This window comes from Hylaeus anthracinus, unplaced genomic scaffold (assembly GCF_026225885.1).
Source record: "Hylaeus anthracinus isolate JK02 unplaced genomic scaffold, UHH_iyHylAnth1.0_haploid 11982, whole genome shotgun sequence".
Taxonomy (NCBI): Eukaryota; Metazoa; Arthropoda; class Insecta; order Hymenoptera; family Colletidae; genus Hylaeus; species Hylaeus anthracinus.
Window position 1 is genome coordinate 15,043,744 of NW_026534330.1, and position 23,621 is coordinate 15,067,364.

At 37.5% G+C, this 23,621-nt stretch overlaps 2 protein-coding genes across 6 annotated transcripts; one reads left to right on the forward strand and one right to left on the reverse strand.

Moving 5' to 3' along the window:
• The first annotated feature begins 13,017 nt into the window (after positions 1-13,017).
• LOC128886393 (aspartate--tRNA ligase, mitochondrial) lies at positions 13,018-15,939 on the forward strand. 2 transcript variants are annotated; one of them, XM_054141258.1, is made up of 11 exons: positions 13,018-13,147; positions 13,229-13,314; positions 13,402-13,653; positions 13,727-14,095; positions 14,170-14,346; positions 14,417-14,596; positions 14,669-14,776; positions 14,852-15,064; positions 15,219-15,431; positions 15,499-15,682; positions 15,763-15,939. In XM_054141258.1, exons 2-11 carry the CDS (start codon positions 13,234-13,236, stop codon positions 15,921-15,923), a joined length of 1,938 nt encoding a protein of 645 aa, XP_053997233.1. In that variant the 5' UTR covers positions 13,018-13,147; positions 13,229-13,233; the 3' UTR covers positions 15,924-15,939. The 2 variants fall into 2 exon arrangements, with proteins under 2 accessions (XP_053997233.1, XP_053997232.1); XM_054141257.1 differs by having other exon boundaries at positions 13,061-13,314.
• A 16-nt stretch (positions 15,940-15,955) lies between these two features.
• LOC128886417 (WD repeat-containing protein 82) lies at positions 15,956-23,448 on the reverse strand. Of its 4 annotated transcripts, none has more exons than XR_008459803.1 (2): positions 19,626-23,448; positions 15,956-16,309 (listed from the first exon to the last, which is right to left on the reverse strand). XR_008459803.1 is itself a non-coding variant. In XM_054141322.1 (1 exon), the coding sequence occupies exon 1, from the start codon at positions 23,013-23,015 to the stop codon at positions 22,068-22,070; it is 948 nt and encodes a 315-aa protein (XP_053997297.1). In that variant the 5' UTR covers positions 23,016-23,448; the 3' UTR covers positions 18,263-22,067. The 4 variants fall into 4 exon arrangements, 1 of the variants encoding a protein (XP_053997297.1); XR_008459805.1 differs by lacking the exon at positions 15,956-16,309 and adding an exon at positions 16,751-17,604; XR_008459804.1 differs by lacking the exon at positions 15,956-16,309 and having other exon boundaries at positions 18,263-20,798; positions 20,864-23,448.
• Between the last annotated feature and the right edge of the window lie 173 nt (positions 23,449-23,621).

Genomic DNA, 23,621 nt, shown 5'->3' on the forward strand with positions numbered 1-23,621 from the left:
CATGTGATACGGTCCAAAGCATTGGAGTGACACAGTTTTGATGTCTTTTCCCCGCGTGAATAGCAGTAAAATACGAAAATGACGTTTTTTTTGGAAAACCCACCCGCGAGTTTAGGCCTGTGTACCAGGTGAATGAGTAACTCCACGTCAACGCCGTTCGTAGAAACGGACGCGCGAATGCTTTATTAACAGGTTCCCAAAAATTCAGATATTTTGAATCACGCTTTCATTGTCAAATCGGAGTAGATTTGAAAGAGTATTAAGTGGGCCGGACGGAGCCGGCATGCAGAAGTGGAGCGAGGGCCTACAGCCGTACGTGGTCAGACCAGACCAGATTCCAATTTAACGCTGGCCTCTTCAAAAGTGGCGTTTTTTGACGTGCCCCTCTTTACGGGGGTGACTTAACCCCTTCCTGTCAACCCTCGCCAATGCAACTTTGCGCACATTTAGAGGACACTTCAAAACTACTCCTCGCGAAGTTTCTTCAAAATCGGTTGAAAACTCCCATAGATATGACGTTTTAAAAAAGTGTTTAATTTTGTCCGTCAGTGTATGTGGGTATGTGTATACTAGATATATCTAAGGTTTGTTTGTATGAATTCCATCAAGATTACATGTTATCCACACATGGCGATAAATGTAAAGTTAAGTACACCGATACGGATAGTTTAATTTACCACATCGAGTGCGAGAATATTTATGATACTATAAAACGCGATATTAATCGATTTGATACCAACGATTATCCGGTAGGGAACGTTTACGATATACCGCTTGTAAACAAAAAAGTCCCCGGTTTGATGAAAGACGAAAACAATGGGGCAATAATGACAGAATTTGTTGGACTCAGAGCGAAAATGTATGCACTGCGTGTAGATGGTAAAAAAGATACGAGAAAGGCGAAAGGTGTAAAAAGTTACGTTGTTTCCAGAATGATAACATTCGACGACTACACGCAGTGCCTACGAAACGAAATTGAAATGATTCGTAATCAGACATGTATAAGATCAAAATTACACAAAGTATACACAATGGCGGAATCAAAAATCGCTCTGAGTCCGTACGACGATAAGCGGTATATCGTACCCGACTCAACGGATACATTGCCGAGGGGTCATTATAAAATACCGCTTTAGATATATCAGTATATGTATTTTGTAAATCATTTCTACCTCGATTTTAATAGATGTATATATTTAGTTGTAAATAAAAACACTGTAATGTAACTAATAATGCTAGTACATGTATAAAACTGAATATTTAATTTAAAAAACTGTTAATTTTTTACAATACATTATCTTTATTTATCCATGAATTGTGTGCACTATTCAATCCTAACCATTTCACGTACACCTTATTCCCTTTCCGATGTAACACTTTTTCCACAAGGTATACATCAGTGTCGGCAACGCGTTGCAACTCGTGTTCGTAGAATCCTCCAGCAAATGGTTTTCCATAAACATCTTTCAGCAGATACGTTGCGGGATTAGTTTTCTGAACCTCGGCGATCGTAAATATTTTAGTACCCCAAAGGTGTGTAATCTTTTTCAAAAATTGTTTTGAATTTGCTCACACGTACCGCATCTCCCACTCTGAATCGTGCGGGAGCGGCAATCTTTACGTGATTATATACCGTTGTTAAGAGCTTCGAGGCGTTTGTTGGTGTAACGTTAATTGGTCGCATGCCGATAGTTCGATGCTTACGCGGGTTGTAATTTGATACGAGTTGCTGCAGCGAGTCGATCCATTTATAATTTCCATTAAGCGTAAACAGTTTCCACATGTCGTTTTTAAGCGTACGATTGAACCGCTCGACGACTGACGCTTTCATCACTGAATACGTTGAATAGTGATTTATGTTGTATTTTGACAAAAGTTTTTGCACATTTGCGTTGTAAAATTCCTTTCCTTTGTCGGTTTGCAAATTTTTCGAATACCTTCCACTGTTTCGGATTATCTTTCCGATCGCTGTAGAAACTTCATTTCCACTCTTGGTTTTAAGGGGTATAGCCCATGCATGCTTGCTCAACACATCGATAACAGTGAGTGTCTAATGGAAGCCTCTGTTATACCGCGCGTATGGTCGCATCTCGACCTCGTCCGCTTGCCTTAAGTCGTCGTACCCATGTACTATGACGCGTATTCGGGGAAAATTTCTTCTCGCCGGAGCATGCAATTCTACCACGAGACACCGTTTATCGGTACTGGGAGTTTTCTTCGCAGCCATGTATGACTCGACACTGACGCAAAGACTTGACGTACACGTCTTATCAAACATCAAATCGGTGCTCAACGCAACGGTCGGTCGGTTGACCGGTCTGTTGACCGGTATGTCGGTCGGTTGACCGGTCTGTCGGTCGGTAAATAGTTTCAAGGTCCAGCTATTGATGCGTCTGCATTAGATTTCGGAATTCGGTTCTCTAATTTATTCAGCTCATCTTTCAAGCTCTGAACGAAATTTTGAAACATAATCATCTTTTTGTCGAATACGTCTTGTCAACTTTTTATAACTGCCATGTTTTCGTGCAAGTACAGCTTGTTGATAGCTTTGTCATCCTCTACAGGCGGTGCTACCCGTCGAATGCTGCGCGACTTTGCGTCATAATTGGTGCCAACAACACAAAGAGCGTTGTCGGGTACATAATTTCTGACTACTCCATTCCAGTGATAGTATGATTCCATTCTTCCAATCGATGACCCAAACTTGTTGATTGACATTTTAATGACGATTGACAGTATCGCCAAGGTGGAGCTTAATTTATAATGAATTCTGCCTCCCAAAGTTCCTCGATAATCGATAGCATCTCGTTGTCGTGAGCATTGTGACCGGCTTGACGCAAAGCCTCGAGCAATCGAAGCCGATCTACGAGTTCGTTGGTATCGTTCCAGTGAACGTAATCAATGTTGTTTTTGGTTAATCTCATGGAACACGGTATGCCTTTTCCAACTTTTTTATCTTGCAATAAAGGTTTGATTATATGGTTATACTTGTATCCTCTGTTGCCTAATGTTTAACAATACGAATTGTGCTTGTGCTTATGCGCACTCGTTTTCAGCAGTATGTCCCTGAATTTCCGTTCATCAGCCTCAGTGTAAATGTTATCTGGAGTTTTCATGAATATCAGTTCATAAAGGTGTCCCCGAATATCGTATGCCATCGATAATTATGTTATCCGCATTGTCCATGTCAATATGTTTATTATCGAGCATCAGTCCATCATTGGTGAAATAAACACCGTACACGTAATCCATATCAACGACTACGTCGCCGCGTAATACAGGTGCGATGTATTGTCGACTCAGTGGACCTAGATGATTACGTACCGTTTCTTCGCCTTCCAGTGTTTGCAATTGACTTCGAACAGATGTCGAGAAATAGCTGTTTGGACTTTCAAAAACATCTTCGTTAGTAAGCTTTTTGTTGTTGTTGTTGTTGTTGTTGGTACTGTCTTAATCGGTGTAGAGGCTATCAGGTTCATATCGGGTAAACTGCTTAATCTTGATTTTGTTATATTTGGCGGTTTCGAGAAATTTAAGCACAAATTTGATTGTATTTTATCTGATTCCTTGATATGCGGAGTGGATAATGGTTCGCTTCCGATATCTGTGTTATTGTGTAGATCATAATTTCTTAACGTGTTGCTGACAATTGTCTTCAGTGGTTCAGTAACAGGTTTAAAGTGTTTTTCCAACGCAATCTCTTCGTCAATTTTACCAGTTTTCAATTCACGATACTTTCTGCGAATCAAATCGCTCATTGTTGCAATCTGTTTCGCTATCCTCTCAGATCTTCAACGCTGTTACTGCTCATGTTGGAACACTGCTTTCGCAACGTATCGGGCATAACTGGACGTGTTACGATATTGCAAAGTCATTAAATCTTTTTCTATAGCGACCATTCCATAAACCACTGTCTTTGTCAATCACTACAAATCCATATTTTTCTTTCCAGCAAGCGGTACACAATTTGCAGAAATTCTCAAAAGACATGTCAGTGTTTACATGCTCGTTGTATACATGCTTCAGATTTGTACCATCTTGTTTGAACATGATCAGCAGGTTCGCGTTGTCGCGTATCAGATGTTTCGGTATCTTCGCATATGTCTGACAAAGATAGAAACAGTCAACGTCCGAGTGCCTACCCATTGCAAAGTATTCTCTTACCGCGTGTTGCTTATCGCATGCCACGTCGTCAAAGATAAAAATCGAATTCGGGAGTGTCTCGCTCGGTGTAACGATGTCGCTGTTATTCGAAAATATAAAATAACCAATTTCGTCTATCGACGAGAATATATTTTCTAGATATCGATATTTCGGTTGTTGCAATGATTTCGAGTACACGTATACGTTTTCGAAGCGAACACCGTGCGGACTTTCTAACAAACTAATCAGTACGTTCGTTTTACCGCAATTCGATGGGCCGCAGATGATACCACGTATAGAGGTCGGTAGCATATTTCCATGTTTGCGTACCTCTTTCTCAGACTGTGCCTTTTTGTCTACATTAGTCACTCTAATCTCAAGTGATTGGCGTACGAACCGCATCGTAGCTGTGGCAAAAAAATGAAAGAAAAGGTATGTGTCGATGTTGGGGGTATTTATACTAGCGTGACCCAGACGTATCAGCCAGTGTAGAAATGGCTTTCATACTGATCGGTGATACACTGTTCGACTTGACTGTGGAGCAATTGGAATACGTGCCAAAGATAGTACTCTTGAATCGGTTCGCTAGCGACATTCATTATGCGTGGGATAAACTGCCGAAACATATCAGAGCTGATCCTGAAGTCCAGTCTTATCGTAGGTGTCTCTTGCATTACAATCGTCCAGATCAACGTACGCACATAGACGGACCAACGCCTATGAAAAAAGATTGTTACCTATGCGTAGAAGGACAGGAGCAGGACTTGTAAATACTCTAAGAAACAAATTACCGTTTGAGCTACCCGTACCAGGGTATCAATTTTGCGGACCGGGTACACGCCTGGACAAGCGTTTAGCACGCGGCGATCGAGGTATAAATCCGTTGGACGCAGCCTGTAGAGAACACGATATTGCGTACTCTCGAAACAAAGATTTGACCAATCGTCACGAGGCAGATCGAATTTTAGGTGATCGAGCACGCCAACGCATAACTGCGAAGAACACTATATTCGGCGAAAGGGTGACTGTTGCAGCTGTTTAGACTGCGATGAAAGCTAAGACGAAGCTTGGAATGGGGCTCAAGAAGAAAAAGAGTCGCAGTAAGAAGAACAAGAGGGAGCGAGCTCTACCGATAGCAAAGCGTGGCGGTATCCTCCCGTTTCTCCTTCCCGCGTTATCAGCTATAGGAGCGTTAACCGGTGGTGCTGCTGGCGCAGCTAAGGCCGCGAATGACGCCAAGTCTGCGCGAAAACAGCTGGAGGAAGTGCAACGGCATAATTGTACTATGGAAGGCCGTAGACTTTATCTCGCACCGTACAAACGCGGACGAGGAGTTTCAAAGAGAAAAAAAAAACGTCAAAATTAAAATGCCTGAAGGCGTAACTACCAACGTACAACTACAGCATCTGGCAAAGCGTATGCGTATTTCATATTTCAGGAGTATTTTTATGCGCAATACTGTACCAACAGATGGAATACACAGGAACGAGAGCGGAATCGTAAATTTGGATACTTCCGAGGGACCTGGTACTCATTGAGTTGCGTACGCAAAACGGGGAACTCGCACCATATATTTCGATAGTTTTGACAATCTTCAACCGCCGAGGGAATTGATACAGTATTTCAAGAATAGCGTAATCGAGTATAATCACAGGCCTTAATAGCGCTATAATCAGAGCAATTGCGAACAGCTATGTTTGCAGTTTCTGCAGACAGCTGACAATCAATTTAAGGGCAGTCATTGCACACTTTAACTCCAGTATTCGTTTGAACATGTCACTGACGATAACGCTCACCGCCCAAGGTAGCATTCTCGCAGTAAGCTATTTTCCGGCCATCGATCTGAGCGATGGTGATTATGAGCTCGGTCTTACGGACTTTAAGACTTATGACACGATACCGAGTGTAAATTTGTCGAATAATAAATTTTACTACGATAACGATGATAAGGAAATCATTATTCCCGAAAGATCTTACGAGCTGGATGACATTCACATGTATTTGCGACGATCGCTTTCGCAGGGTAATGAGGGGAACCCCTTGATACTTAGAGCTAACAACAATACGATGAAGAGTGAAATCAAGTGCGATTACAGCATAAATTTTACCAAACCGAATACTATTGGCTCGTTGCTGGGGTTTTAGACGAATCGGTTGCTGCAACCGCGAAAGTGGCACGAATCGGATGCGCCAATCAATATAATTGAACGTAAATATTATTCGCATTGAATGCAATGTGACGACTAGTGCTTACAGCAATAACAAGAGCGTGTACACGATACACGAGTTTTCGCCTACCGTTCCACCTGGATATAAGATATCGGAAAGACCGACACAGAGCATTTATCTTCCGATCACTGCACGAAGCATTTCGGATTTGACGATTCGCGTCGTCGATCAAGAGGATCAATTGTTAGATTTTCGAGGGGAGCAGATCACCGTTCGACTGCATGTACGGAGACAACGGCCGCAGTGGGAGATGCTTGTATTGAACAAAGCGGAGCAGACGACACGTGAAAACAAAGAGAAAACAATTCGATCACCTGCGAAACTCACTGTATCGAATATTGGCGGTCTAATATCATTGGGCGAAAAGACAATTCGATCACCTGCGAAGCTGACTGCATCGAATGTTGAATTTCTGAAATCGTTGGGGTTCGTTGTACGAAATGGCTAATATCTCAAACATTGGAGGCGAACCGATCTTTGACGACAGCATCGCCAAGATTGAGACTCGCACATACAACCCATACGCCAACACAACGTTTGAACACAACGGTGAGATACGAATACCTATACAACAGCAGGATTTATACACGTTACCATGCGAGAGCTTTCTATACGTTGAAGAATGATTCAGAATAAGAAACCAAAGGAAGGGGTGGAAGCACACCTTGGAAACAATTGTGTCGCCTTTAAAATGTTTGATAAAATTCGATATGAACTCAATGGTGTGGAGATTGATCGCAACAAAAACGTTGGAATAATAAGCACCATCAAAAATTTTGTGTCCCTAACATTTGACAAATCGCTAATTTTACGGAATGCTGGATGGATCACACAGTCAAACATATCGATAGGTTACTTTAACTTTTGTGTACCGCTCAACATGCTGTTGGGTTTTTGCGAAGATTACAGGCGTATAGTTATCAACGCTCGTCACGAACTCATTCTTATACGCGCGCGCAGTGATAATAATTGCATCCTTGGAGATTCCACGCTGGAACCGGTGGTCGAATTATTAAAGATACAGTGGCGAATGCCTCACGTCGTACTGAATGATACGAATAAACTATCGTTGTTGCGAATTTTGGAAAGCGGGCAATACCTAAGCATGAGTTTTCGTTCGTGGGACCTGTACGAATACCCTTTGTTGCAAAGTACGACAAAACATTCGTGGGCCGTTAAAACTGCGATTCAGCTGGAGAAACCGCGATACGTCATTTTTGCACTGCAGACTGGTCGAAAAAATATCATGTCTGAAGATGCGAGCAACTTCGATGCATGTAAATTGACCAACGTGCAACTTTATCTGAACTCTGACTTTTATCCATACGATGACTTGAATCTTGATTTTGATAGAAACAGATATGCTATTCTTTTTGATATGTATGCACGTTTTCGTAAAGCTTATTACGGATACGACTGTTACGAAACGCTTTGCAACATGGACAACTTTTTGTTGCATGGGCCGTTTGTAGTCATGGATTGCTCGCGATAGAACGAATCAATCAAGAGCGCCACCGTAGATGTGCGAATAGAATTTGATTGCAAAGAAAACGTGCCAGCAAATACTACCGCGTACTGTCTTATTTTGCATGATCGCGTCATCGAATACTGTCCATTGTCCAACGTTGTGCGGAAAATCACATAAACTGCAGCATCAACAATATTTGTAATATGTAAGAGATGAACACCTCGCATTGTGGCGTAGTTTCAAAGATATCGTCACGATGGTACCAACGTTTGTTGACATACAAGGGTTCACCGACAGAACCAGGTTTATCGTAAAGGAAGTGGCGGTATTGAGAAAAGGAACCGTTCTCACCCATTACATTTTTAAGAGCCCGTATCCATGGAATTCACTAGCCAAGGCAGCCGATAAATCTCGTGCTTCTTGGGTGACGACAAATCATCATGGATTTTCGTGGGAAGATGGCTTCGTTCCATACAGTATGGCGAAACGATTGATTACAACGGCAATAGTCGATAACGATGTATGGGCTATCGCATATGTCAAGGGAAGAGAAAACGTGACTGGTTGAAAAATCTACTTGATAGAAATGCGAATATAACCATTGAGACCATGGATGCTGATTACAAAGATATCGCGTGTTTGAAAAATCTTGATGTTACTAATACCATGCGATGCATAAACCATGTAACGAATTGCGCTTTACAAAATGTATTTAAATTGTACAACTGGTGGCTGAAATACCAGAAATAAAAAATGTATCTATTTTTGGGAAATTGACTTTGAATTGTTAGTATTAAGTTTAGATGGAATACACTTATCAATAAAAAAAAAATAACTTGGATATATGTGTCTTTCTTTCTAGCGCATTTCCCCCCATATCATATTCTCATCCGGTGTAATGTTTATCAGCCTCCCCTGACAAATGGTGATGCGTACTCCACAGTTTTTGTTTCTCGCTGGATTGGATCTTTCGCTGTAACGTTTTCAAAGCCATTCGCAGTCTGACAGTGCTTAAGACAACAACCAATTGCTTGAAAGTTTTTCGTGAAGTGCTTCAATTTTTAAAACGAAAATAAGTGAAAAATACATATACAGTAGTGACCAGTTCCTGGCGTTATCAGTGTGTGAAAGTGTTGCAGAAATTTTTTTTTTTTTTTAAATACTGGATTATTAATAGTCGTAGCATTTGACCGACAAATGTGTCATATTGATAACACCACGAACTCGACAGTGAAATGGATATTCCTGAATGTTGTGCGTGAAAAGAAATATTAAAAATATCATTTCTTTTTTTCTTATAGAAATGCCAGTGAACAACAACATGTTATTCAACATCATTCCGGAAAACGTTGAGGAATTCGACTTCGATGTGGTGCTCCCGGAGGAGCACCCCGAAACATATAGATACCTACTTTCGGTGGGGTGCATGCGGGAGGTCCGAGGATATAGTCCGCGACGATATAGTAACAACAGAACAGACGACAACAGCGCCACAACGGAAAACGCGATAGCGAGGCAGCCATATTGCCATATAAATCATCAAGATTTCACACCAACAAAGCTCATCAAGTTTTTTGAAGCGAAGAAGCAATATTTTCTCACGATTTTTTTTCTAAAATATTCTTTACATCACTCCGCATACCACTCTAATACCCAATTTTGCAATTTCGGTCTTGAAACTTTATAAATAATAAAAGTATGATTTTTCTTTTCTTATAGAATAAATTTGTTTACAAACACTTTTTCCGAAATCGGGCCTTACAGTGGCATGCGCCAAGGTATAAGGAATATTTTGAAACCAGAATTATTAGAAAATATTGCTTCTTTGCTTCAATATCCTTGACAAGAATCATGCTAGCCTAATCGCCTTGTTCTCGTCTCTCCTGCAATTGTTGTTTCGCCCTCTCTGTCCTTGTCCCGGAGTTTCCTACTTTTTCCGCAACAGTCGCTGAAGTCAACTCGGAGTTTGGCTCTGGGTCCTATGCATCTCCGATTCGGCAGGTCGGTATTACAGCAGCTACTCTCTGCATAGAAATGGTATTACCATTAGATATGCGGCAGCGGAGGAAAACTAGATGGAGCTGCTTGTTATTGCCATAGAGTATAGTTTCTTCTCAACAACATATACTGTATACTTCTTCCTTGAGGGATTCTGAATGCTCAGCGTAGTAAGTAGTAGTATTCTGTTCCGCGCTGCTTATTACGTTGTGTAGTGCGGTCACACTTCACCATCGCCCGTGCATATACGAATAGGAGGTAGGGTGAGGGACCCTCGGCGCCACTGCGGCGCCCCGTAGAGTTGCTCCGCGCTATCGAGAATTTGGAAACCTTTAACAATTTTTTACGCGACAACGGTTCGTCTCCGGCATGTGGCTCCTTTGAAGCTTTTTACCTACTCCTCGAGTAGAATTTTTTAAAATTAAAAAAAACTGACCTTAAATTTCGAGGTAATAATGAATTTTGCGGACGGTTTTTTTTTGCAAATGTCCACCGATCCAGATGTGTACAATAACTCCTGAAAGTGGTGACCAATAATTTTTATACACTCTGCACACCCTGATTTCATTTGTCAAAATAAAGAACTTTAATACAAATTACTTTTTGAGTTGATACTAATTGAATATAAAAACTGATACTTACATATCCTGAAAAATCCATTATTAATGTTTCCTATTTCCCATAAATATTTTAACAGAAACGTTTAAAAAATATTCGGATAACATAAAATTTATGTTTAGAAGATGCGTATTGAATATTCGGGCAATATTGAGTAAATCTTGAAATTAAGAGATTTAAAACAAAAATTAAATCAAATTTTATATTGTGTTTCATTTATTCATAGATTTTACTTTTATTACTTTATTTCTTGTGATTGGATTCCATTAAAACAAGTTATTTTAATTTTTTTTAACTCGGTGGGAATTTGAATATCAGATGAATATGTATTTTATATTCGAGAAAAAATATATTGTTGCGAATATTAAATAAACATGTATTTTATATTTGGGAAAAAATATTCCATTCTAAATATTGAATAGATATTCATTTTATACTTAAAAAAAAAAATATTTTTTTCTAAATCTGGAATAAACATCATATGTATATTTAAATATTAAAATGAGATTCAATCTCTTTCATTGGATGAATCTGCATTCAATATTGTGTGCTACTAGGATATGTGAACCTGACACCCAACTGCCAAAAAATTAACTTTTTTTTATGGAAAATGATAGTGTTTCGTTTCGATTTTAGTGTTAGGTTGTTACAATTTTTTTTCATTTATCATTGATCCCATGTTCACATAGCTTACAAGGAGACATCGCCTAGTGTCTGCCGAATTGTTAAATCAAATTTTTTTCATATGTAAAGAAGGGAATGTGGAACAATCTCTGCAAGTGAGAAGGCGCGACTTTCTTTCGTTTTTGAGAAATAAATGTTTAAAAATAGCTAAATTTCGATTGACAAGTGTCAACCGTATAAGAGGCGGAGGTATTATAGAACCAGCGTTGCACAGTCGATAAAGTGCCATATTACGAAGACGATCTTTTGCGCTAGAAAGCAGTTCGATCCCGGTTGGAGTCACTTATTTTTTTTTTTTTTTTTTTACTTTTTCTTCCGTTTGTATTATATTTTGTTATGGAAACCATATTTTTATATATTAAGATTATTTTTATACAATCTTGTGCAATTTTTATGATTTTTATCGTATTGAAAAAGAAGTCAGAAAAGAGAAGGAAGAAAAAAAAGAAAGAACGAAAAGGAAAAGAAAGAAAGAAAAAAGAAGTTGTGCAATGTTTGTTTAATATAATTAAATTATTATGTACAAATTATAATGACGTAAGTTTTTATAAAAGCTTGTAGAAACTCCTTTCATATCCTGACTTCTTTTTCAAAGCGATAAAAAACATAAAAATTGAACAATATTGTATAAAAATAATCTTAATATATAAAAAGGTAGTTTCCTTAATAAAACATCATACAAACGGAAGAAAAAGGGAAAAAAAATAAGTGACTCCTATCGGGATCGAACCGCATCCAGCGCAAAGCTAGAGTATCGAAGCGACGACGAAAGTAGAAAGAAACAGTTCGATGAAGAAGGAAGAGAGACTGAGAGTCGACGGTGGCAAATGTGAGGATACGGGATCGGGATGCTAAGCGCGATTTCGACCTCAGTGAAATGGCAACAGTGTAGAGAGACGCTGTTGTGAGAACGGCAACATCGCAATTGTATCGACATCACGTTAGCAGTCGTCCTCAGTAAGCGCCATCTCCTATCGATTGTCTGAACTAAATTTGTGACGTCACTTGCTCTGATTATCGTCAAAATGGCGGAATCTGTGGGAATGCAATGCTTTGCCCACAGATTTTGTCCTTATATGAGCATATTTTTGGCTCAATGAGGGCTCATGCGAAAGAGAAAGGTCCAAGGAATGGCGCTCTGGTCATCGTTTGTGTCACAAAATCCTTTTAGTAACCTAAAAATACAACTATTCTGCGGATGTATTTTGCTCGATTTTTGCTCGACTTTGGACGCTCATATTATTAAATATCGACACAATATCGTTCAACCACGACCAGAGCGCCATTCCTTGGACCTTCCTCTTTCGAATGAGCTCTCATTGAGCCAAAAATATGCTCATATAAGGACAAAATCTGTGGGCAAAGCTAACCCATATTTCGGGCCAGATTTTGTCGGATTACAGAGCGCTGCATTACCCGTGTTTGTGCCCACCAGAGATGGGCAAAACCCTAGGCTTCGAATAAATCTGAAGTTTGCCAATGTGTTTGTCTCGTTTCTTCTTCTGGGAAATGTTCGAAAGAGGAAAAGAGGCAAACATATCGGCAGAATTCAGATTTATTCGAATCCTAGGGTTTTGCCCATCACTGGTACCCACCAAGTTTTAAAATTCAAAGATCAAAATCGGAGACGGACAGTTAGATATGTTCCCTTGTTAGTGTATATCGAAGTTTAGCGAAAACGGTGTTTCGACACGGCCTATAATGAATTTGTCAAGTATTTTCAACGAACGTTTCGTTTTCTCTCCTGACTTTCGACTTTCCCATGCTCGATCACTCACGTTGAATGTTTTAACAATGGGAGTGGTGGTTCGCTGATACAATGGGTTAATCCATTTGAATTTCGCTCCTAGTTTGAATATAAATACATACTACATGCTGTAGTGCTTAAGTTATGCCGCGTTGTGACGCTACATGTAATAAAGCTAAGTTCACGTGATAGCTGGTGATAGCGTAACAATACAATTTGTGAACATCTTTTTGCTTCTCATATAATACTTATTTTAAAAAGTATAAATAGACACGTATATTAATGACTATTTTTAATTACAAAACACACTTATGCAAACTTTACATATTTGCCTCTTACAGAAAGGATGTTTACTTTTTACAATTGTATCATGTCAAAAAATCAATTCCTTAGGTTAATTTTCAAAAATGGTTTACGTAACCATAAAGTAAGTCAGAATGTTTATTAAAAATTAATAATTGATGAAATCATTAAGATTGGAGCATTAAAAAATATCTTATTAATTTTGTTTCAGCTTATGACAAAATATTGTTCAGGCCTAGTCGCCTATACACATAATCTTGCTGTACAAAAACAAGAAGTAGCTAAACAAAGTATACAACCTGTTAATAAATTTGTTTCAAGAACTCATACATGTGGCCAATTGAATATTGAAAATGTAGGAGATAGTGTTCGATTATATGGCTGGTTGGAGTTTCAGAGAATGAACAAATTTATGACATTAAGAGATGCATATGGGTCTACGCAACTTATTATACCTGACAATGTAAGTTTATCAATTGTATCCATTTTGAATGAATACACAATGCAATTTAACGAGTTGCTATCTTTTATTGCAGAGAACAGATTTGGAAGAGATAGTCAAGAAATTAAACTTTGAAAGTGTAATAAGTGTAACAGGTAAAGTATATGGGAGACCAAAGGGCCAAGAAAATAAACAAATGAAAACTGGAGATATTGAAGTACAAGTAGAGTTTTTGGAAGTTTTAAATGTTGCAAAACCAAATCTACCACTCTTCATTAGGGAATTTAATAAAGCAAAAGAAAGCACACAAATGAGACATAGATATCTGTCTTTAAGATATCCTGAATTGCAAAGAAATTTAAGATTACGTTCAAGAGTCATAGCAAAGATGAGAGAATATTTAATCAAAGAATGCAATTTTGTGGATATAGAAACCCCAACACTATTTAAAACTACTCCTGGAGTATGTAGTTTAAAGCATTATATAGAATATGTTAATAGCAGGATATTCAAAATTTCATATTTTTATATGTATAGGGTGCTCAAGAGTTCGTAGTACCAACAAGACACCTGGGACAATTTTATTCTCTAGTACAGAGTCCTCAACAGTTTAAACAGCTACTGATGGTTGGTGGTTTTGATAGGTACTTTCAAGTTGCTAGATGTTACAGAGATGAAACTGCTAGACATGACAGACAACCTGAATTTACACAGGTGTGCATTTACTTGCAAATATATATGCAATTTCTCAAAAATGACATTTTATAAATGTATAATTTCATAGCTAGATATAGAAATGTCATTCGTTGATTCCGAAGGGATAATGGAATTAATTGAAAATTTGTTAGTGTATTCTTGGCCTGAAGATTCAGAAGCAATAACTAGACCTTTCAAGCGTTTTACTTATGACAAAGTAATGGAATTGTTTGGTACAGATCAACCAGATTTAAGGATACCATATCAAGTAAGAATTAAATATTTTTAATTTATATTCATTAAGCACCTACTACTGAAATTAACACTATTAATATTTCAGCTTCATAGACTTACAAGAATAATTGAATATTCAGTATTAGAAGAAAATTTAAAAATGAAATGGGAAGAAAACTTTGAAATGTACGCCTTAGTTTTTCCCAATAAGCATGTATGTTTGTAAATGATTTATATCTTAGTTCTCTAATAATCTTTGCACATTTGCAATAAATAGTCTGTTTTTTAGGATTTCCTTACGAAATCTATGAAAGAAAGTATTTCTAAACTACAGCGCGACTATTTTCCTTCTGTAAGATTAATTCAATTAAAAGTATCTAATGAATCATCAACACAAACGAATAAAATTTACTCTAAAATTGTAAAAGGAAATGTGCAACAGAAATTAGATTTAAACGAAGGAGATGTTCTATTCTTAGCTTTTGGAAATAAATTTCCCACTGTAAGTATGACATTTTTAATGCTCTGATTTAAATGTATTAACACTTTAACGGCTGCACTTCTACGCGTAACGATAACATCACACACATGTTGTGTGAGCATCTATTAAAGTGTTATTTGTCAATATTTTCAAATAATTGTTCTTAAAATTATAGCAATCACTACTGGGAAAAGTGCGCATTGAATTTACAAATATACTGGAGAGTAAAGGTCAAAGAATTCGTACTTCTAAAAACGAATTGTTATGGGTTACTGATTTTCCATTATTTTCATATAATACTGAAGACAATACTTTAGAAACCATGCATCATCCATTTACCCATCCTCATCCAGATGATATTCAATATTTTTCTGAGACACCAAACAAGGTAATTGTATTACTTAATTAATGTACTCGATAATATTTTAATTAATAAAATATTTATTTCATTATAGGTTAGGGGATTGCATTACGATTTAGTTATGAACGGTTCAGAGATTGCTGGAGGATCAATACGAATTCACGAAGCAACTTTGCAAAGACAAATATTGAAAATGTTAAATATAGATGCATCAATGTTATCACACATGCTTGATGCTTTAGAATGCGGTGCACCACCTCATGGTGGGATTGCTATAGGTATCTTATTTTATATACGAATAATATTTAGAAAATAAGACATAAAATGAAGGCTTGTTTTAAATTACGTTATTTGCAAGGACTGGATCGTCTGATGTGTTTACTGTGTAAAGCGGAGAGTATAAAAAACGTAATAGCATTTCCAAAAACTATGGAGGGCCGAGATTTGATGTCGGGAGCACCAATTCCAATTTCTGATGAAGACAAAAAGCTGTATCACATACAAACGATAATGGAATAAAATAATACTTAAACAATACTCTTTTGTACTTATTAATGTAATTTAAAAATAATTTCCGTTGAGTTTGTTGGCAAAATAAATGCAATTACGTTCATTTTAAAAAACTCAAAAAAAGTATTATTTTGTCTCTAATTTCATACATATATTACAATTGTAATATATTATGTAACAAAAACAAAATTCAATTACGGAATATCATTGATATTATTTAGATTTATTTCAAGAACCTGTTTCATGATTTACAATATTCGTATGTGTTGCGTTTTTGTCGATACAAATAATCATAAATAAAATGGTTTTTTCCAGACAGCGATCATTAGTAAAAGCATCATGAGTACTGCACTTTTGTCATTTTGTACTGCAGCGATAAACGGGATTGATGCAACCTACAAAAGTATAAAAATAAACTATCAGACATTTACTGATTCCAACAAAATTTTATAGATCACTATCGTGTATTACAAACGGGTAATTTATCACGCAAAAAAATGGAATCGTATTAGAAAATTATCTTGTGATGACTCGCAATGTTCGAACAAGATTAATTACTAGAAACTCCACCGATTTACTTCATAGATGTAAGTACGTTATAATAACACACGTGTTACGTAGCTTCGAACGATTAAAATTTGCAGTTTACGGTATATCGTCATATCGTTAATGATCTTGCAAAGTAATGCAAACATGAACCAGTGTTGAGAAAGAGGAATGAATTGTGTATGAAACTTATTTTTCGAAATCGGGTGGAATTCCATATTACCGAGAAGGTAAATAGTCGACAATTATTAAAAAATATTGTATCACAGAAATAAAATGATAAGACCAAATTTTGATGTACAAAAAAAGTATTTTATTATAATTTTTTCTTTTTTTTTTAGCAAAACATCATACGTTCTATTCAAATGACTTTAAAAGAAAATAAAAATTTACTCTGCGCGCCAAGTCGTCAAATCGACACGTTATATCAGCAAGAAAAATTCAATGGGACATACGTCCTTTTTTGCTCTTCTCAAGTACGCTTGTTAACATTCAATTAAAAATTCGCTAATAAACGCGTTGATATGTTATTACATTTATACGTCAGTGGAAGAAAATTTTATCTCTTGCCTCGACTTAGCGAACTGGAACATAGATACATGTTTTCAACGAAACATTTTTGGCTTTTTTTCTTTTCAAACGGATGTACGCGATATACAATTTTGTTATTCAATTGAAAAGAAATGCCAAGTCTTTTTAGTCGTGGTACATATACAATCTTATTTACTTTACGTCTACTTGTCTGCATAAGACATAAATAAAAATATGTATTTATATATATGCACGGTTTACGAAGAAAAAAGGAAATCCCGTGTACACACGTTTAAAATCCTACTTATGCAAATTATGTTCAACAATTTAACCGTTTCAGAGCTGCTTCGATACATCATCGTTCGCAACGATAAACAAAGGCGAAAAAAGTAGGATCAAATGGAAGTTCTGAGATTTGTTACTGACAAAATACAACATTAAAAATGTGCGTACTCTACAATTCACTGTTGGAAGATGTTTTACACAATTGTCCAAGCTTTCGAACTGAATGCATTTTCTAACAGATGGCTTGAACGTTCGTTTTGTATGTTCCTAGTTCTCCAAGACACTCTATAGTGCAACGTTCGGTGTATGATAGACGTCTGGACCGATTCTATTCCAGCGCAGAAAATGTAAATGTTAAAAAATTAGTACTGAACGCGACTACGTTACGTTTACAAAACACTCGACGATAATTTGTACGAAAACTTAACGTAGGAACTTAGAAGATACAGAGATCATATATGTCGTCCGACAATAGTAGACGTCACAAGGTAACAATTGTCTAAATACAAACAATTACAAATACACGAATTATTCCGTTGAATCACATCACATTTAGTATCTTATTTCTTTTTTTCCAGTTTTCTTCATCTATTGAGGCGCGTTTCAATAAAACGCTTAACGATTAAGATTCCTCCAATCGACGAATGCTGTACACCTATTTTAAGTTCAATTCTAAATCCCTATGTTAAGTAGCCGCATAAATCGACGATTGCGACAGGGGCGTAAGCGGGATGATGTGCCCAATTTGTTCTACAGTTTTTTTTTGCCTTCCTCAAATAGAGTCGCGGTGAAACGATAAAGTGAACGTGTCGAATGAACATTAAAAAAAAAAGTTTTTCTCGCTCGTACGACATCGGTGTCTTTGTCAATTGTCTGCGTACCCCGATTATGCACAAAGAGAACGTAAACGCACGGTCGATCGATGAAAAATTTGAAATTCGTAAAAAAAGGTTTCGTACTTTTTCTGTTTTTTTTCTTTTTCGATCTTCTCAATATATATACAAGAATGACAGGGGACGCGTCGAGTAATCTCGATAAAAAAGAAATCCCTAATGTTTTACGCCCCTGGCTTTCAACAGGCGCGAACGGAATTTAGAAGGGAATTAGTGGCACCTGCTCGAGGATCCGATCTCAATCGATCGTCTCAACTTCAGGTTTCCCGATCGTACGATCGACAATCAGTGCTGTCTTAACATATGAGGCATACTAAATTAACACATTAGCTGCCAGATTTAAATTCATGTCAATTTTTACTTAGTCAAAATTTCGTTTCGAGACTGTTGAAAATTAGGTAATTCAACGTTTATCGTAGCATTTAATTTTGTAGCGAAATTTATTTTCATTAACGCCTCACTTTTGGAATTAATCTATTTAATTCCTTAATGAAAAGAAGTCACTCATTTCTGGGTAACGTGACAATCAATGTGTTAAGAGCCACCATGCTAACTTGTGCAACGTTTAACACATTTGTGGCGGCATTGGTCGCTAAAATTTGTCATTGCAAACAGCAATCTCTTAGCCTTCGATCTTCTTTCGTAGCCTACGACATTTAAACGGAAATAAATTTAATAAGGAGTTCATCGCACTGATTTATCCAGAATACTGTTAAGACAACATTGTCGCCGATCGTAAGTTCCGTTCACGGTTGTTAGGAGTATGTACAAATTCTCTCGAATTTTTCCATTTTGAGAACACAGTGTGTTACGCGTGTACGCGCAAGTCACAGAAAATTTATTTGCGTGTTAGGATCAGAGTTGGGCGTTTATTCGAATAGTTTCGAATAAATCTCTATCAAAATACTATCCACGTTATAAATTTTTCCATTTAGTTCATTTATCTGGCTAGTCATTCCTTATACGCAGTGTTCGAATAAAATTCTCGTCATCGACGAAATAACTTAATTAAATTTATCTACATAAAACTATCTGTTAATCGAGTTATTTTTTTTCGAATAACAAAGAATTACACTTCTTTCGCACATTCTGTTAGCGATGTAATTTTTCTGCGATATTTGTAATATTTTCATCTGGAATGTGTGATTCGTGAACTATATGATTTTTGTTCTGGCATTTGTTAAATTATTACAATTACGCTGTGATTTTTATTTACGTATGGTATTTGTTACACGTTCGCGTTCAATGTGATTTTAGTCATATTTTTGCGTGGAATGTGATTTCGGCGCCGTTTACGTAACATTTTTCATATTTGTATATCACAGAAAAATCACATACGTCTTAGTTATTCAAAACGAAAAAAAGGCGTATAACGTTTTATTTGCGAGTCACGAATAATCGTTTTATCTGGACAAATAACCGTTATCCATATAAAGCGTTATTCGCTATTCCTTACCTAGATAAAGACGTACCCAACTCTGATTAAGATACTCGGTTCGGACATTTACTAGATTACAAGTTGGCAGTATGACATAGAGTGTTTAATCTATATACGTGGATCGATCGTGGTACTTCGAGAGACGATCTAATTCTTCGAGTCCGCTCTCTCTCACGCTCTCTTTCTCTCAGTGTCCATTATAATCTCCCTTATTTTAATCCGGTCGATTGAATGCGACATACATTGTACGATTCTATATCTTCTTTCTGTTTATAGTCTAATCCCTTTCTTTTTACGAATCGCAAGACATATTTTTAAATAACATCATAGTAACCGTTCTTCCAACACAGATATCGTGATATAATTACGCACACTATTTCGCCACTTAGAAAAATACTATTTTACAAGACGAGGCGAACTCTCGCGTATTCGACGCACAATGTAATGCACTCGAGTCTGCTGAAGTCGTAGAGATACACGAGGAAACACGTTCACATACAAAGAATACATATTCCCATACACGCATCCACACACGCGCGCGCGCGCGCGCATACGTCGTAGAATCAATAGACAATACGCAACACGAACACAGTCGGTACATACACGCGCGCTTTCATATAGAATACTATAACCCCCTCCTCTTGCATAAAGTATGCTAAGAAAAACATCTAGAAATTCTAGAGGACACTGTGAATATAAATGGTATATACACGCACGACGAAAGCAGCCATGCATAAACGTACAGACAGAATATACACGAATAAGTCGTAAACACGTGTACGTTACACAAAATTGTGTAATATTTTTATCGACGCGACTTCATTCCAATTTGTGAGTTTATCGGTGTTAAACGACGATTGGAATTTCAATAAAGTCAATTGTAACAGACACGTGTACAATACAACAAGAATGTTATTTAACCGTCGTAGTTACATTGTATACAAAACTGGATTGTCGAATATTTATTTACGTTTTCTTTTCATTCGATAAAACGTTTGAATACGAGTATAACTGTCTATTCGTATGCACCTGGTTTTCTCGTCAAGATGAGATGCCACATTGCGATGACATTAACATTATATTTAGTGAACTACTGTGAGATGATTAGATTTAACTGCACTTCTTATCATCGTCGAATGTTTCTCACCCGGCCCGCCGGTTCCACGCATGTAGATTAAAACGATACCATATCTAGAATAATACATATACAATAACATAAGTGCCATCGTGGCAGTATACTTTCTGAATTATTATACCTTTATCGCAATGGAAGTCGTAAAAATACGTGATACCTTACTGCCGTCAACAAAGTGTCTTATTTTAAACGTACGCATGTTTATTGCGCGCAATAAATAAGCTCGATAGCTATCGTTCTTCTGCGCTAGCGAAGTGTATCGTACGTTATTTCAATTTTTGTGTAAACTCCGTTATAATCGGTTTGAAAGAAAAATATCCCTGATTTCGGACGGTCACTGGGGATCTTTTTAAATAACCCAAACCAATTGCTTAATTTACATCAATGCGACACGATCATAACAATTTCCCCATGCACGATATCAGTGATTGCAAATCTCATTTTTTTTGTTGAATACCAATGCTATGGGATTGAATGCAAGTGCACACATATTTGTGTGTCACGAATTTCATGTGTACATAGCATAGTTTTCTGTAGTGTCACTATAAATGTACCGATTTTATCATCTTCTTCCTTTGTGCTTCGAACTCGTTTCAAGTTATGTCAAAAAACATTCAACTGAAAAATGAATATAAATATATAATTTTGCTGTGGATACTGTTCTATGGTTTCAATTTCTTTTATGTCGTCAACGTAAATGTATAAATATATACTCTAACTTTGTTAAAATATCATTAGAGATATAGTAGTAACAAAATGCATTGTAAAATCATTGATTACTCAGAAGTCAATTAAATATATATGATTCGAAGAGTTTTTGTAACATACGATACATAATTCAATATCGTTATACTACACACAGGTACACAAGAAGGAGGTATGTACAGAAGATGACACATCCAAATACTAGCGATATTTGTAGTATACTTTGAGGAAGAAGAGAAGCAATGGTATATCACGGTTCTTAAATGTTGATAAGGTGTTATTATGATGGTCACGTTCATCGCACCATAGAGTACATGACGATGAAAACAATAAAGATGGCAAAATACATAAACGGTACGCAATATACTTGAAGCAAGACAAGCAGCCGAACTCCTGAATATTACACCAACTCTCCTGCTTCTTGGGTTCATTCCAACACCGGCGTCTCATACGTCGGTAACTTTATTTTGTACACAATGTAAATGCAAGTTCAGCTTGTTTGAAATACCCAAGAATTATTCATTGTCATTTGTTCCTTGGACCAATACAATCTTCAGTTCCTTCTTTCACAAAATTAGATAAATTCTTGTGAGCATTGCCCAGCATTCCATGTATTAATTTTATGCACTTTCATCAACAGTAGGAAGCCAGAATGCCATGTTGGTACAGGCTGATGCTAGCATCATATACTTAGGATTAAATTGAATGCATTGAACAGGTGCTGGATGATCGCCATTGAGCACGCACACTTTGTACCCTGTTTCAGCATTCCATACATGTACTCTGCCATCTGTAGATCCACTGAATACAAACTGCGAATCAGGACTAAAACTAGCCTCAATTGCGATCCCTTTGTTATTCAAATAACCGGTAAATGTTTGTAACGGTGTGCCATGAAATGCATCGATCAACCGAATCGTACTGCCATTCGTAGAAATCAAGATGGTTTTCCCATCTCTGCTGAACTTTAATCCAGTCCAATCACACTCCTTCTCTTGAGACAATTTGAATGTAACAAATGGTCCCTTATCAAAACTGCGTAAATCATACAATTTTATAAACTCTGAATTAACACCTGCAGCAAAAATGAGACCCTCTGGATCATATGCAGCAACTGGACGTCCCGAAACGTTCATAACACCATGACAATTAGGTGAACGTAAATCCCATAATCTCAAGGATTTATCTAAAGAACCAGACAGAAACGTATCTTCTATGGGACTGATACATAGCGACACAACTTTCTTGCTGTGTCCTGGAAAATATCTTATATATTTGTTGTCGTGCAGACTCAGATAACGAATCGTGTCGTCGATCTTGGTACTGCTGTGTATCGCGGTGTTCTTCGCGTGGGTGAAATGAATTAAATCTACACCATACTTCTTAGAATTGACCGTACGCACCTGAGTGCCTTTCTCACAGTCATATATCACGATCTGGTCATCCTCTGAGCAAGAGATCAAAGTGTCCCCGTTTGGTGAAAAGTCGATGCTGTTTATGCGGTCGGAGTTCTCGCGGAACACCTTGGCCACCTTGAAGCTCCTCACCACGTGGTCAACAAGCTTCATAGTGATAGACGGCGCGTTCTCCCTTTCGTATCGTCCTCTTAACCTTCCCGCTTCCGCAATTTCTTCCTCCTTCCTTTTTGATGTGGCTTAGGCGCCGAGGCGCGAACCTCCCGCGGAGGGGTCAGGGGTTTCGTCTATGTACCACTGTTATTCACCTCGCGAGAAAAAAAAAAAACCCGCGGGAGAGTTGAAGAGGTCAGAAAATCCGTAACGAGGCCGTACCCCCAGTTTACCCTCGAGTTTCTCGATCTTCCTTTTCTTATTATCAGAGTTCCTTTTCAACCAAGTCGTTTTACTTTGATCTGACAAAGGGATCCTTCGATGCCTTCCTCTCTTTCCTACGAACGGACGCCGTCGGCAGACTACCGCTACCGCACACCGCACGCACAAATTCTGCCAACTGTTTAGAGAAATGGATGACGAATTACCGTGAACATTCTCAGGATACTGTAGAGTCGTACCGTGAACGAAGCTATCAATCTGCGTCGACGTCGATTCAAACGTTTCGTCAAAGGAAACTGTTGTATCGACTAAGTTGGAAATGCTGTTAGGTTGGTCAAGAAGATCGTTCAGATTTTAACGCGTAAATAAAAAACGATTTTTCTT

What these genes read in the sequence shown, in the direction of transcription:
- LOC128886393 (XM_054141258.1), top strand. Translation starts at nt 13,234, where the DNA reads ATGTTTACTTTTTACAATTGTATCATGTCAAAAAATCAATTCCTTAGG. An exon ending in ATGGTTTACGTAACCATAAA is followed by an intron (nt 13,315 to 13,401) that starts GTAAGTCAGAAT and finishes ATTTTGTTTCAG; the next exon opens with CTTATGACAAAATATTGTTC. An exon ending in TTGGAAATAAATTTCCCACT is followed by an intron (nt 15,065 to 15,218) that starts GTAAGTATGACA and finishes TTAAAATTATAG; the next exon opens with CAATCACTACTGGGAAAAGT.
- LOC128886417 (XM_054141322.1), bottom strand. Translation starts at nt 23,015, where the DNA reads ATGAAGCTTGTTGACCACGTGGTGAGGAGCTTCAAGGTGGCCAAGGTG.